This window comes from Tinamus guttatus, unplaced genomic scaffold (genome assembly GCF_059628265.1).
Source record: "Tinamus guttatus ecotype Peru unplaced genomic scaffold, ASM5962826v1 Tinamus_guttatus_pri_ptg000356l, whole genome shotgun sequence".
NCBI classification, from domain to species: Eukaryota; Metazoa; Chordata; class Aves; order Tinamiformes; family Tinamidae; genus Tinamus; species Tinamus guttatus.
The window spans coordinates 4,938,962-4,952,572 of NW_028288890.1; the positions used below are offsets into that span (position 1 = coordinate 4,938,962).

At 44.9% G+C, this 13,611-nt stretch overlaps 1 protein-coding gene across 1 annotated transcript in view; it reads right to left on the reverse strand.

The window, feature by feature from the left end:
• Positions 1-693: 693 nt before the first annotated feature.
• Positions 694-13,611, reverse strand: part of GALNT17 (polypeptide N-acetylgalactosaminyltransferase 17) — a 169,846-nt gene continuing 156,928 nt past the window's right edge. Inside the window, exons 8-11 of the mRNA XM_088530133.1 lie at positions 12,462-12,599; positions 11,158-11,253; positions 3,425-3,592; positions 694-2,881 (exon numbers count right to left, since the gene is read on the reverse strand). Of these exons, the coding sequence (XP_088386259.1) occupies positions 2,753-2,881; positions 3,425-3,592; positions 11,158-11,253; positions 12,462-12,599 (531 nt within the window). The 3' untranslated portion in view covers positions 694-2,752. The remainder of the gene's footprint in view (positions 2,882-3,424; positions 3,593-11,157; positions 11,254-12,461; positions 12,600-13,611) is intronic.

Sequence of the window (13,611 nt, forward strand, 5' to 3'; positions counted from 1 at the left end):
TGTCCTCTGTCACCTGCAGGCAAGTTTACAAATGCAGGTACATCACCTCCGACAGGCAACATCAATCCCACGGAGCAAGTGAAGATTTTCCCTGGCAGGGCAGTCCTCCCCACTTCCGCCAGAGGCTACGGTCACCATAGCAGGGCCATGTGGCCCTTCCTAACTGACTTCAGGTGACAATCCAGCGTGTTAAATAGAGCAAATCCTTCTCTCCTGGTGGCTGAAGCACGTACCGTGGGTTACAGGAGTGGAGGTGCAGCCGCACGTTCATCTCTGCTGACTGTGATGGGAGGAACCTCCGGCAGATGAACCGGCTGGAGGGCCGGGAGCAGCACCACCTTACACCACCACAATGAAACGTGACAAAACCTGTCTGCTGGCGCCCTGAGCACTCGCAGGACTAGTGCTAACCTGGAAGCCTGAATTATATCCCAGGAAACATCCAAGGGCTTCTTGGTTTTTTATCCCAAAACATTCAGGCTTTTCTCAGCACAATGTGCTACCTGATCTCAGTGATGACTGACAGCAAATTATTTGCCAAATTACAGTGAGTTTTACTATTTGAACCATTAATTGTGAAGTTGCAAATCGCCCACACCTTCCTAGAATCCACTTCATCAGAAAATACTTTTCTTAAAAGGCAGCAACATATGCACAGGGAAATACATCATGCATCTAAAGACATTGTGGTCATGTTTTTTTAAGTGCTAAAATTTATTACACAAGAGATGATGCAACAGCGAGTAAGAGAGCAAAATTCCACATTGACTCCCTACTTTGTAATCCAGGACAACTAAGAAGTTTTACTTCATTAAGGAAGGCAAGGAAAGAAATAAAACCAGAAACCACCCCGATGGATGAAGAAGTCCTGTCAAGCAGAAGTGAACGATCGGTCCTGTGTGATGCTCAGATGCTCATTGCTGTAGCAGGAATGATGAAATATATCAGCTTCTGTTCAATAAATTACTAAAACATCAGTTATAAATCTGCTGCATGGCATTGAAAATTAAACTCATTAAACATCAAGGTAGCTTCATCCTGATGCAAATGGAAGACAGGCATGAGTGTTCTGCAGCAAACAACTCTGTGCACATCCCGTCTTTGGGAAACATATTTACACATACATCTCATATATTAACATATTTTAGTGCACCCTAGCCAGAGGGCAACCAGAAAAAGTATTATTCCATGAGAAGGACAGGAGCTGGGCTAGCTTCTCCTCTCCAAAGGATGAAGCCTGCTGTGGACTAGTCTGGTATCCATGTAAAAAACACCAACTTGCATGACCATGTTTCCCTTTCTCAGTCAGCCAACGGTCTCCCGTGATGGCCGGGTAGATCCTTGCGGACCAGAAAAAGCAGGTGAGACCATCTCTACCACACTGATGGATAGTTGAACCTCAAGCAACTGTAAGGTCAAGAATTTCTGCCAAACTGCTCTGTTAGTCTCTTCATCTCCCTCCCTTTATTTCCCCATCACTCAGGAAAGACCACAGAAAGAAGCCCTTTTTGGCATGGGCCTTGGCTGACCAGGCAGGATAGGTGTCTCAGGAGGAGAATTACATCACCGCAAAAGCAAGGAGACTATTACTATTAACGTCTTCATTTAGAGTGACGATTCTTTGAAAACAAATCCTATAGCCTCCATAGGAGGGAAGCCTGAGCCTTTCGGGTTACCTCTCCTCAGTATGTTCCATGCTAGTGCATCTATCCTCAGTTTTAGGAAAAAAAAAAAAACAACAAAAGCATGAAGATGGGTCCCCAAAAGGCCATTCCTAGGCCAGCTGCTCAGCTGCGAGAGCGAGGCAGTTCTGCAGCTCAGCAGGCTCCCACAGGGACAAGTGACCAACTGTTGGGTTACCAATGGGCAGGAAACATCACGCTAGACCTCCAGGACTCCAGCGTGGGGGACCAATCCCAAAATGGGCAGAGGGCCACAGCCTGAGCCAGAGGGCAACAGCCTGCGTGACAACATCCACAGCCTTTGGCAAGGGGGACCTTTGCAGGACACTCCATGTGGGAGCAGGACCCACACTGCAAGGGGCTGGCTTGGTCAACAGCAGCAAGTGTGTGTTGGGAAGGAGGCAATACGAGACCAGTATTTTAATTCCATGCGATTTTGTGTAATGATGTCCAGGACTGAGGGTAGGAAAAAAGAAACATGAGAGCTACAGAGGGATCTGAGAGGGCTTTGAGTTAAAAGAGGCAACTCCAAAAGTCAAGGAAGGGGCTGGTGGCAGCAGGGGTGACACAGGGAAAGGAGAGAGAGGACCTGGCAGAACACCAAGGCATCTGGACGCAGGCTCACGCTGGGGCTGGGGGACCCTTCCTTGCACAAGCCCACGAGTGTTCTCACTTGCCAGGCAGGCGGATCCAAGGTCTATTACTGTGACCACGGTGTAAACCTACCTGGCCCTTTGTAAGGGCTCGAAGTCTCCCAGGAACGTGACCGTTCCCTGTCAGTACAATGATCACAAGACTGCACAAGCTTATGACAGTCATTCCAGTGGAAAAAAACAACACCTTTTAGAGCACTTGCTAGAAGAAAATAGCAGTTCTGACCCAATTTCACTCAGTCGGAATCAGCTGTGGGAGACAGTAAAACTAAAAAGACACAAATGCCCATTTTCCCCATGTCCTCTCCTAATAACATGAATAAAGCTCTGTTTTGATATTTCTTTCCAGAGGAGTCCATTCTCAGCAGTCCAAGTCAGCTGTGTTTCAAAGAGAAGCTCTCCTGATTCTTCCTCTTTTTACTTGATGAAATTTTTAATTGTCCACCTTTGTCCTGTGCAGCTACGAAGAATCAGATCGATGCCGGCCATTCCTCTGTTCTCCACTTCCAAGCAGCGTCCCGTCCCCTTGTTCAAGATGGCACCATTCTAAAATGGAAGGCAGGGATAAATACATTGTCTATGAAACCAGCCAGGAGGAAACACTTCCCAGGACAGAAACTACATCCTTGCAGACTGCTGAAAAGCACACAGCACTTAGTTGAACAGGAATGCAATTAAAATAATAATAAAAATAATGACAACACTAAATTTAATTTCTCAAATAATCAATGGGAGCTAAATGGAGCAACTTTCAACACTGATTAAAAGTTTCTACCATTTTAGCCTGGGACAAAGGTACCGTGGTTTTATGAATCTACCTCAGGTTTACACAGTATGAAACAAATCTGCAAGTCAGCAATAGAGCAGACCACATCCCAGCGAGGGAAAGGGAAATGCATCCTGAAACCACTCCTACACTACTGCCCTTGCCCTCGATTGCTCTTAACCTCCCCTCTTTGCTTTCAGATGTCCCGGGGGTGCTCAGGACCATTTGTCTTTGTCTCCCTCCCAGCGATGAACAGGTCCCACACCAACCACAGAGCGACACAGGCCATGGGTATGGGGGCTGACAGCAGACCCGTAACAAACCTGTATGAAATTCCAGCGCTTATGGAGGCTGCTCTTGACCTTGTCGCAATCGAGGAGCTGAGGGAAACGACTTTTCACATTATCCACCAGGCAGCGGGTATCGGGTAGAAGAGTCGTGGTCCCGAGGGCTCCCAGATGAAGGAACCCCTCCTTGGTGTAACGTGCAAGCTGCAGGGCAAGGAAGAAGACGACGGCTATCAGAAGCTTTCGCGTATCATTAAAAAGCTGTACAGAAAATGACAGCTATGTAGAGCCCCAGGAAAAACCTGTGAGGATGGTACGTGGAGAAAGTAGAACTGACAGGAAGAAAAACAAAAACAACAAAAACTTTCTGTAGCCTTCTTTCCCTGTTATTTTATGGGATTTTTGCAGACGCAGATGAGCAGCTGAGGGCAGGGAAGGGGTAAGAATAACTCTGAGCCTTAACCCCATCACAGAGCCAATGCCTCCAGCCTCCTTTGAGCCTAACTGCTCTGCAGGTTGAGGTGACTGATGACTTCCTGCAGGATTTCAGCTGCAGCCATTTGGGTTGGGCCCGCTGGGTTGCTGCTCCTGTGCTTGGCCTTGCTCTGGCCTGTACACGACGCTGCTGACAACTTTGGAGCAGCCCTCCAGCAATTGCAACAGAATCCATGCAGAAATGCTGGCTGGACAGGTCCAATGCATCCTTGGCCCCATTCCCCAGCCATGCAACCCCAAAGCTCCCACCCAATCCAACCCTGGAGGAGAGGCTCAAGCGCAGGGTCACATCTACACTCTCACAACATCACTGGCATCCAACTCCAAACTCCTGCGCGTGGGATGTTTTTTGCTGGGAGGTCTGGAGCACACAGAGCTCGGATGGCTCCGAGGCCGCTCCGCCGGGACGGCTGGCGTGGGGACAGCCCCGCCGCCTCCCCGGCTGCTCCACACACAGGGCCTGGGTATTCGCAGGCTGCTCCACACACAGGGCCTGGGTATTCGCAGGGTTTAGGGAGTGCCACCAAAATATTCCCTTAAACGTATTTAAATTCAGGAGTGCAAAGAGATGAGTGACAGCAGCCTGCCTTTTACAGGCAGGGGAAAGATATACACAGCTGCTTATTTAAATTACGAATCAATCTATTATCTAGCGGACAAATGAGGAGTATTCAGCACGTTAATTAACAGAGCATATCTGTGACCCAGATGTTTAAAAAGAGGCAGTAAATCACCCTGTGAGTTGGGGTTATCTGTTAGAATGATTAAACACTGAAAATCCAGTTAAAACAATGTCAAAGGGTCCGACTCGAGCTTGTAGCAGCAGATACAGTTATGATACTTGAACTGAATTTTGCTTTCTTCACTGTGTTGGTTGTAGGCGTGCTTGATGCTCCCACTGGCCTTCATGCCTGTCCCTCCTCTTCCTCGGGAAGGGCGCCTAAAGCACAATGTTCTCCACTGCTGGCAGAGCTACGCTTTCCCCACAATGTTTCCCCATTTCCCAAACGGGCAATGCAAGTAACTCTATCCTCTTTCTGAAATATTTGTTAGCATGCCCACAACTAGTGTGATAAATACTTTTTCTTTTTATTATGTTTGGCATCATGTCTTTAGACAGTCGGCCTGATGCCCACAAGGCAACACGATTTCTGCTCTTACGTGTTATCGCCTAATGCAGTGGGAAAAATAAGTAGAGCAAAAACCAAATCTTTCCTGAGGAAGGGAGCAGGAAGACGGGGAGGGGAGAGGGAGCTGCAGGGAGATGAAATGAGCTGAAAAACAAACATGGATATTATGAAAAATGTATTAAGTGCATCTATTAGATGTGTCATCTACTATGTACAATAGCCAGATAAATAAAACCCAGGACACGCTTCTGGATCTAGCACACTGCGTAACGCTTGATCTGCTCCTCTGTCAACCAAAGCAGAGCTTGCAATGACAACTGTTCCAGCCTTCCAAGCCTTTTCCTTTGACTTACAAACACAAGCTCCTAAACCCTATAACCATTCTGGAAAACATTACCTTTGCTATCTTAATCCTTCCCTTCATTATTTTGTTCCATTCTGCAGCAAGTCCACTGTGACAGCTGGCAGTATTAATTACAAGGCAGAAGCAGGAGGTCAAGATTTTAAGACCTTGCCCTTCCTTGAATGACACAAGGAAAGAAAACACAGAGCAGAGGCCCATGTTCAAGACAGCCCTGCAGGCAGCTATGGGGGGCACTTTCCACCAGGATTTGCCAGGTGAGATGAGGTTTTGAATTTACCAAGCAAGACATGGGATGCATCTCACATAACCAGGATGTGGCTTGACCAACACATGAACCAGCAGCTCTAGAAGCCAGGTAGAAGGAAGGCACCCTGCTTGGCAAGTGACTGCAGAAAACCACACAGACATGATCATCTTCAGGCTGATTTTGGGAGCAGACAACAATAAACCCTCAGTGAGCTTGCACTCCTTTGGAGGAAAAGGAGATTTTCCTTAATACAGCTTATTTACACCTGACACTGTACCAGCCTTCCCCAGATCCAATCTCTCCTGTTACTGCAACAGCTTATCTCATTGGGCTCCTTATTTAGGTATTGAATATGTCATAAAAATACTTCATAATAGTAACACTACACATTTCAATGTTATTGAAACACTCTGAATGGCTGCAGCAATTCACAAGTTCAACAACTCATCACTTCCAACAGAGTTGCCCTCTCAAACCTGGCTGGCACAGCTCCAAACACTGATCGACGGCAATACTGATCGATGAGATTTTATCTGTTGGCTACCTATGAAAGCCAAAAGAACAAAGCCTAATAGTGAGCGGTTCCCAGCTGATCAATACCAACAGTGCTCACAGGGATATTCAGGATCAGTGCAAAATACCCGAGGCAACACAGTGCTTCTTGGCTGAAGGGAGGACAAGAAGGGAATGCAATGAGCTGAGAGCAACCAGAGCACCTCAAAGCCTGTCCTCTTCTCGGGGAGACTTTGGAGAGACAGCAAGTAGGAAGAAAAGGGATGTTGCATTTATAAGAAACAGCCTCTGCAAAGCACTGAGAGGGTAGACCCTCAGTCAAGACAGGATTTCAGGAGGCTCCTTCCAAGTCTTTGAGCACTCTGCTCTAAGTTTATTGCCATCAATGCCTAAGCACTGCCCTCCTCCCCAGGAATTTAATCCAACTGCCCCACACCAACTAAACAGCCTTTCCTTTGCCCTGATTCTTCCTATCACCAGGTGAGCTCTTCCTGTGGGCACCAAGACAGCTCCTCCACCAGACATCTTCCTGCAGGACCTCATCGGTTTTCTCCTCTGAAACACGTTGTAAGAAGAACAGGAGGGAATGATCTGGATTCTCTCCCTGCCAAGCACACCAGGCACCCCGAAAATATCCACCTACATCAGCAAGCATCTGAGCAAGGTTACTGTCTCAGAGATGCAATGGCTATTTTCTAGTAATCCGCAATTTCCTCATACTGTCAAAACGGTGCTTGAGGATAATAAAAGTTTTCCATTTTCGAAGGAAATGATTACGCTGACAGAGAAGGAAATTTTCCGCAAGTGTAGTCCAGGCGCAGGAAGCTAATGACAGGCCATGTAATACAATCAGTTATAACTAGTGGTATTTCATGTAATAAAACCATGTTTTCTTGGCTTTGTGAAAAGGCCGGTCACCGAAATCTTGAATTCTTTCCTTTACAGTGATCTGTTCTGAATCTTACCTGTTAAACAAGTTTCTTAGCATCCAGAAAACAGACCAAGGATGGAAGGAGTTGAATGAATGATGAAGGATATACATAATTCAGCAGAAAACAAACCAAATACAGAGATACCACCCTGAAAAAAAAATGTGTAAAGAAAGTATCAGACCTAACACATGCCCACACGCAGCCCGTGCCCACGCTGGCACACGGCTGGGTGCCCCGCTCAGGCTGCTCTCCCACCGGGACACTCACAACCCATCTCCCTTGCTTATCCGTTTTGGCTGGCTGCTTCCCTTACGACAGGAGAAAGTTAATTAGACTGCTTAGGATGTGGGGAATAAAAAGCCTTGATGACCTTCATGGACTCTATCGGAAAATAATTTAGGGTTGTTTAGCTTCTGCAGTAAGCAGGTCATCAATTAGCAACTGTAAGTAACGAGTACAGTATTTTCTCTTTAACGCTATTTAATCCAAGGTGCTATTTTGTCACCCTTGACTCTGCAGTGTCCTGGATGATCTCAGTATTGATGGCTTTGTCCCTAAGTTCTGGTGCTAAAATGGGCAAAACATATTTTACCCTATAATTAAATGAAATGCTCTGCCGGGTGAACATTATCTTAAGCTTTATAGTATTATGGCGCTTTCTATCGTGTTAATATATCACCATAGCTCTGTCACTCCGCTGAGGTATTACTATATTATTAGTGTAATACATCATTACAGCAAGGTATTTTCATGATGTATCACTTAAAAGATGAAGCCATCAGAAAAGGAAAAAAGGGAATCCAAGAGCAGATTCAATTTAATTACAGGCTAAAAGGATACTTCATCATGAAATCTGATCATGATTTAACCTGGAAGAGAACAGAAAGTGAAAGGGAAAATAAACAAATGGAAAAAGCAAATAAAAAAAATCCCTCAGTGATGGATGCTACAGTGAAGTTACCCTGAGCAAAAGCAAAGATCTAATCCATGTTCAGCATTAGGCATGGGATTCATCTCACCTAGATCCATCCATCTAAACGTTGCCTGCTTAGCTTAAACCACGGATCAGTCACCAGTGGGGAGAAAGTAGAACCTCAGGATACCAAGCGCGTCACCATGCCTCGAACAGGACAAGTCTCTCAGGAGAGATTCATCGGCTGTGGAAAAGCTTAAGAACCTAATTTATGGGGGACTGCTACTGACTGGTTAGCTGATACCATGTAAGAGGAAAACCACTCAATCTGTGTGAAATTTTGGCTCCCAAGTCACACTAGAGTAAGAAGCCTCAAAGGCACCAGGTCATCCTAGCAGCAACTGGCTTCACAGTTTACAAATATGAACGTTGTTTTTTTTTTTTTAATTAGATGCCCACAGGTCACCAAAACCCCCAGAATCAGGCTGAGCTCATTATTTCCTGTTTTTGGAACCCCTTCTACCTGCATGGCTCTCTCAGTTCATATTAGAGGAGGTCTCTCACCTCTCTCTGCCCCGCTGCACTGGATGATAGGCAATGCAGGAGATGCAAGAGCAGCAGCTGGCAGTAGTGCAGCAAGGGGATCTACTGCTTAGAAACAGCCAGAATTTGTACCAAACCCCACAGCATCACACGGGGCTGCAGGAATCACAGCGGAGTGATGGGCTTGTGTTGCTCAAGCGCCATCAGAAAACCCAGGATCTACCCTCTGCACTCACTGTCACTGAGGAACCTGCTTCATAAAGGCAAAATGGGTTTAAAAGTGTGTGTGTGGATGAGCCACAGCATCAAAAAGAGACACAGAGATTTGAGACAATCACACTAGCATTGACCAGAGGCACCACCCTGTGTGCTTTTGGGTGCTGAAAGACCAGATAGGAATCTCCAGTGCTTGTGTTTTGCATATATATAGCAAGCGAACTAATTAAACAAAGTGTTTACATCACTTCTAATTATATTTCCAATAATAAACCAGCATACTCAGGTCATTAATTAAACAGTGGTACTAAAAGTCCAATTTTCTCCATGCAACACCCGTATTTTTGCAAAAGGCTAATTTCAAAGCTTCTGCGTTCACCGATAACTACTTAAAAAAGGTTTTTTCAAGGAGTTAAATTAATTGCATGCACTGTGAAAGAAAAGAAGTGCCAAGAACTGGCTCTCACTTGGAGAGGAAAGGGACCACGTGGTTAGAGAAGAACAGCAAGAAAAATCTGAGTCAAGCTTCTGTGACAGACAAGATGAAGGGAACTAGCAGCAATGAAATATTTTTCTTTAGAAGATCGTGTAGGAAAACATCATTAAGTTTAATCACAAAAACAGCTGAAGGAAAAAAAAACCCTGCTTTTAGCCATTCATCTTAAAGCTCAGGGTTAGCAGACATTGCCAGACTAATTCAGTTTCCCATACTACAGTATACTTGCAGGTTTACATTACCATAGGAAAAGTGCAATATTCCAGGTACATACATAAAACACAGTGACAACCAACGAGAGTGTTGTTATATGAAGAAAAAATTTCTAGAACAAGTGCCACCACTCTGCACTTGAGAGGCCTGAACTGCTTTTGGCAAGGGAGAAAAACATTAAGATCATGGCTTGATTCATAAAAATATATGTGTCTTAAGACAGCCATTCTACTTCACATCTAATAGAAAACTTGTTTTATATTTTCCTTTAAGATCACAAGGAGAAGGACATTCTGAAAAGGTATTTGGCATGAAGGGGAGATGACCACCAGCATATAAAAACAGCCAGGAGACCACAGGATTTAGGTAAAATACTAATGTAAGCACATAAACAGAGGCACAAAAGAGACAGGAAGAGCTAACAGGAAAATTGTAAAATTAAAATTTTAAGATTATGCCTGGAACCTGCAGATCCTGAAAGCACTGCTCAGAGTTTTAACGATGACTGCATTTACGCAGCTAGAAGTGCAGCCGGGTTCCTCAAAACAGGCATTTCAGCCAACAAGCTGGCAGCTTCCCAGCTCTGTAAGGATGTGATCCTGCCCCTCTACTCAGCCCTGGTGAGGCCGCATCTGGAGTACTGTGTCCAGTTCTGGGCTCCACAGGACAAGAGGGATGTGGAGCTTCTGGAGAGAGTCTAGCACAGGGCTACAAGGATGATCAGGGGCCTGGAACATCTGCCCTGTGAGGAGAGGCTGAGGGAGCTGGGCCTGTTCAGCTGGAGAAGAGAAGGCTGAGAGGGGATCTAATTAGTGTCTATAAATACCTCAAGGGAGGGAGTGAGGAGGATGGTGCTGGCCTCTTTTCAGTGGTGGCCACCGACAGAACTAGAGGTAATGGCCACAAACAGAAGCATCAAAAGTTCCACAGGAACTTCAGGAAAAATTTCTTACCAGTGAGGGTGCCAGAGCACTGGAACAGGCTGCCCAGAGAGGTTGTGGAGTCTCCTTCTCTGGAGATCTTCCAAACCCGCTTGGATGCAGTCCTGTGCCACGTGCTCTAGGTGACCCTGCGTGTGCAGGGGTTGGACTAGATGATCTCTAGAGGTCCCTTCCAGCCTTAACGATTCTATGATTCTATGTTGTTTTCTTTCAGTATTTGACATCACTATTGCTCTAAAAGGTAAGACACCTAGAGAAAACCTTGGAATCATGACTGTTTGTTTAGAATGAGTTCAAAATAAAATTTAAAATAAGGACAGGAGAAAGGAAAGGTAGAAAACTACAGCTAAATCACTGCCACATTGAAAAGGCCAGTTATCATCCCTGTCAGAGGCATTCTTTGTTTTGTTTTCCAAGTGTGCACCTTTTACTCAGTAGGTAGAAGAAAGGAAACGCCTTAAAAATGCCTTTGCTTGCATAGGTTTACCTCTGTGGGTTGGCTACTTGCATTTAGCATTATATACTCTTGCCTAGAAGATTTTTTTTTTAATGCTTTTACTCACAGCTCCAGCATGATACTGATAATTTAATCCAGCAAATAACTCTCAGAGTTCCTGGAAGAAAATCACTCCTTTTTTATATGAGATTTTTTCTTTAAAGAAAACAAGAACACGGCCAATAGACATGTTGGATGCCCATGCTCCATCCTGGAGCAGCCTCTGCCAGCTCCGGTTTGGTGCTTCTCCTGTGTGCAGGGAACCCTCACCTGAGGTCCCCAGCCGTGGCATGGATACAGGATCGCTGTGTGGTTCTCTTGGGGGCCCTGGTCAAGACACACGTCTTTCGCCTTGTTGTTTCGAAGCTGTCGAAAGAAACACGGGGTTAGGTGGTCATGTCTTACTGAAGACGAGCTGCAGTAATCTCTGACCTCTCTCATTAAGAAAAGAATATACGTTACTCTATCATTGAACACAGTCAGGCACGGATCAGTGGTCCATATAATGCTTTTTATATAATAATTATCACTCCAGCCAACTTTCTTGATCACAAGATGAATAAAGTCTTCGGTCATGTGTGGTGGCAATAAATGTATTTTTAGACTGACAATGGCACGTTGTCAGGAGCCTGGAATCAAGGTGGCATTGCTTCTATTTCAGCAAAATGGAATTCTTGAAGAGCTCAAAAAGCCAAAAAAAAAAAAAAAAGAAAATCTAACATAAGGAAGTCCTTTGAATCATTGTATGGTGCAGTGGAGACAGAGCTGGCACACCAATGGGCCAGGTATTCAAGGACCCGCTTCGAAAGGAGCACGAAACACCTGAATTCATGCCACATGGTGAAATAACAACTGAGTTCCTAAGTCTTGTTAACGCACGGATGTCTTCTCTTGAGTCTCCCCACATGAAGCAACCTAAATGAAGTATTGCCTTTCCAAAGATTACTTCGGGGGGATTTAGCTAGAAGGCATTCAGGAACTTTGATGAGAAAATTTTCTCAAAGCGAATGCTCACCTGGTGTGCTTGGTCTGCTCTCCAACAGGTCTCCTCAAACTGTCATGATGACAGAAGTGATCTAGCGCAACTGAATATTATTAGTTCCCATAAATGCCTGTCTTTATAATGCTGCTACTGTCTCAAAGCCAATACATACTGAATTAAGTCGCCTTACTTTATCTCAGCCTTAAGCTGCTGTGACAACGCACTGTATCTTGCAGAGAGCATGTAAGGAACCAAGCTGAGGTTAAGTCAAAAGGCTTTATGTAAAGAATATGTATTAAAACTATATATTCAGCTGCTTAATCCCTGGAGTCAGTGGGTAATATAGATAACTTTGTGCCAATTCAGTAAATAAGGTATTATATTCTACTGCATATGGATCTCCAGGATCAGAAATAAATCCCCACAAAGGTTTTTACAAGAAACTGCTGACATATTTATATACATTTATATAATTATACACAAACAATGGGTTTTGATTCACACTTATCTGCTTCAAGGCTGTTTCTCATCAGAGCGTCAACAATCATAAATACTCTCAGTCTGACACAAGGAACCCACTGGCCTTAATTACCTCGCCATAAGCAATGGTGTTGTTGTATCTTCTCATTTCTGGATAAACATGGTCCAGATACCACTGGAAATTTTTGCACTTTAAGCTCTTCCTTAATGCTTTTCTCTCGGAGACATCGCCAATGTCAATACCTGGATTCTGAAAAAACAAAGACACAGCACTTCAGTGAACAATTATTCTACTGGAAAAAAGAAGTGATTGCACTTCACTGGTGTTCCCTATTGCTTCCAAGCAGCTTGCAAGCTACCAAAGGTTGCTTGGCTCAACAGAGAGGCCATGCCAAAGCTTTTTGGCATGTGCTTCCAATGCAGAAATCATTGTCACAGGACATCAAGTCCTGCATTTCACAGTCACGGTCATGAGAGGCATCCTCCCTTGGCCTATTTTGTAAGCGTTCCCCTGGCAGCCACTGGACTGGTGCTGGACACATTTAAGCTACTCATTTAGAAATGAGAACCCAAGGGGAGAAAACACAGCAAAAGATATTGGAGGAAATACACAAAAGTGCAGTGCAGCAGAGGAACCTCTGCATCGATTCCCCAAGGCTTTGGATCAATCTCAAGAAGGGACTTTTCCAAAGGGCACAACGCCAAAATATTTTTGAAAGATCTCACCTCTCATTTAGGAAATAACATATTGGATTTCCAAAAGAGCTCCAAAGCAAATGCAAATTGAGATTTAAAAGGTGGCCATGGGCTGAGTGCTGGAAAAGCAAAACCCTCTCTGTACACTCAGCTCTAAAACATCTTGCACGCTAAAGCTGTGTGACTGCTGAGAGGCGGCAGGGGACAGCTCGGTTAGAAAGGTATGAAATAGGGCGAGGGTGTAGGGAAGAAGGAAAGGTTTAAGATTCAAATATAATAAAGGAGGCAGATAGCTAAGAATAAAGGCTAAAATTACAGGAGAATAAAAGTTTAGACTGAAGCGCAGAAAAACCTCTTGACAATTTGGACAATTATGCGGTGAAATCATCTCCCTGGAGACATAGTGGAACCCCACTGCTCATGCCAGTTTAAAAGCGGATAAAGCTGCAATATCCATCCCGGTGGGAATAATCTTGCAGGAGCCAGGAGCAGGGATTGAGGAGCACAGTCCCGCTTTAACCACTTATTCCATTACAGAATCTGGGCAGCTAATGCACCAGCCAGGC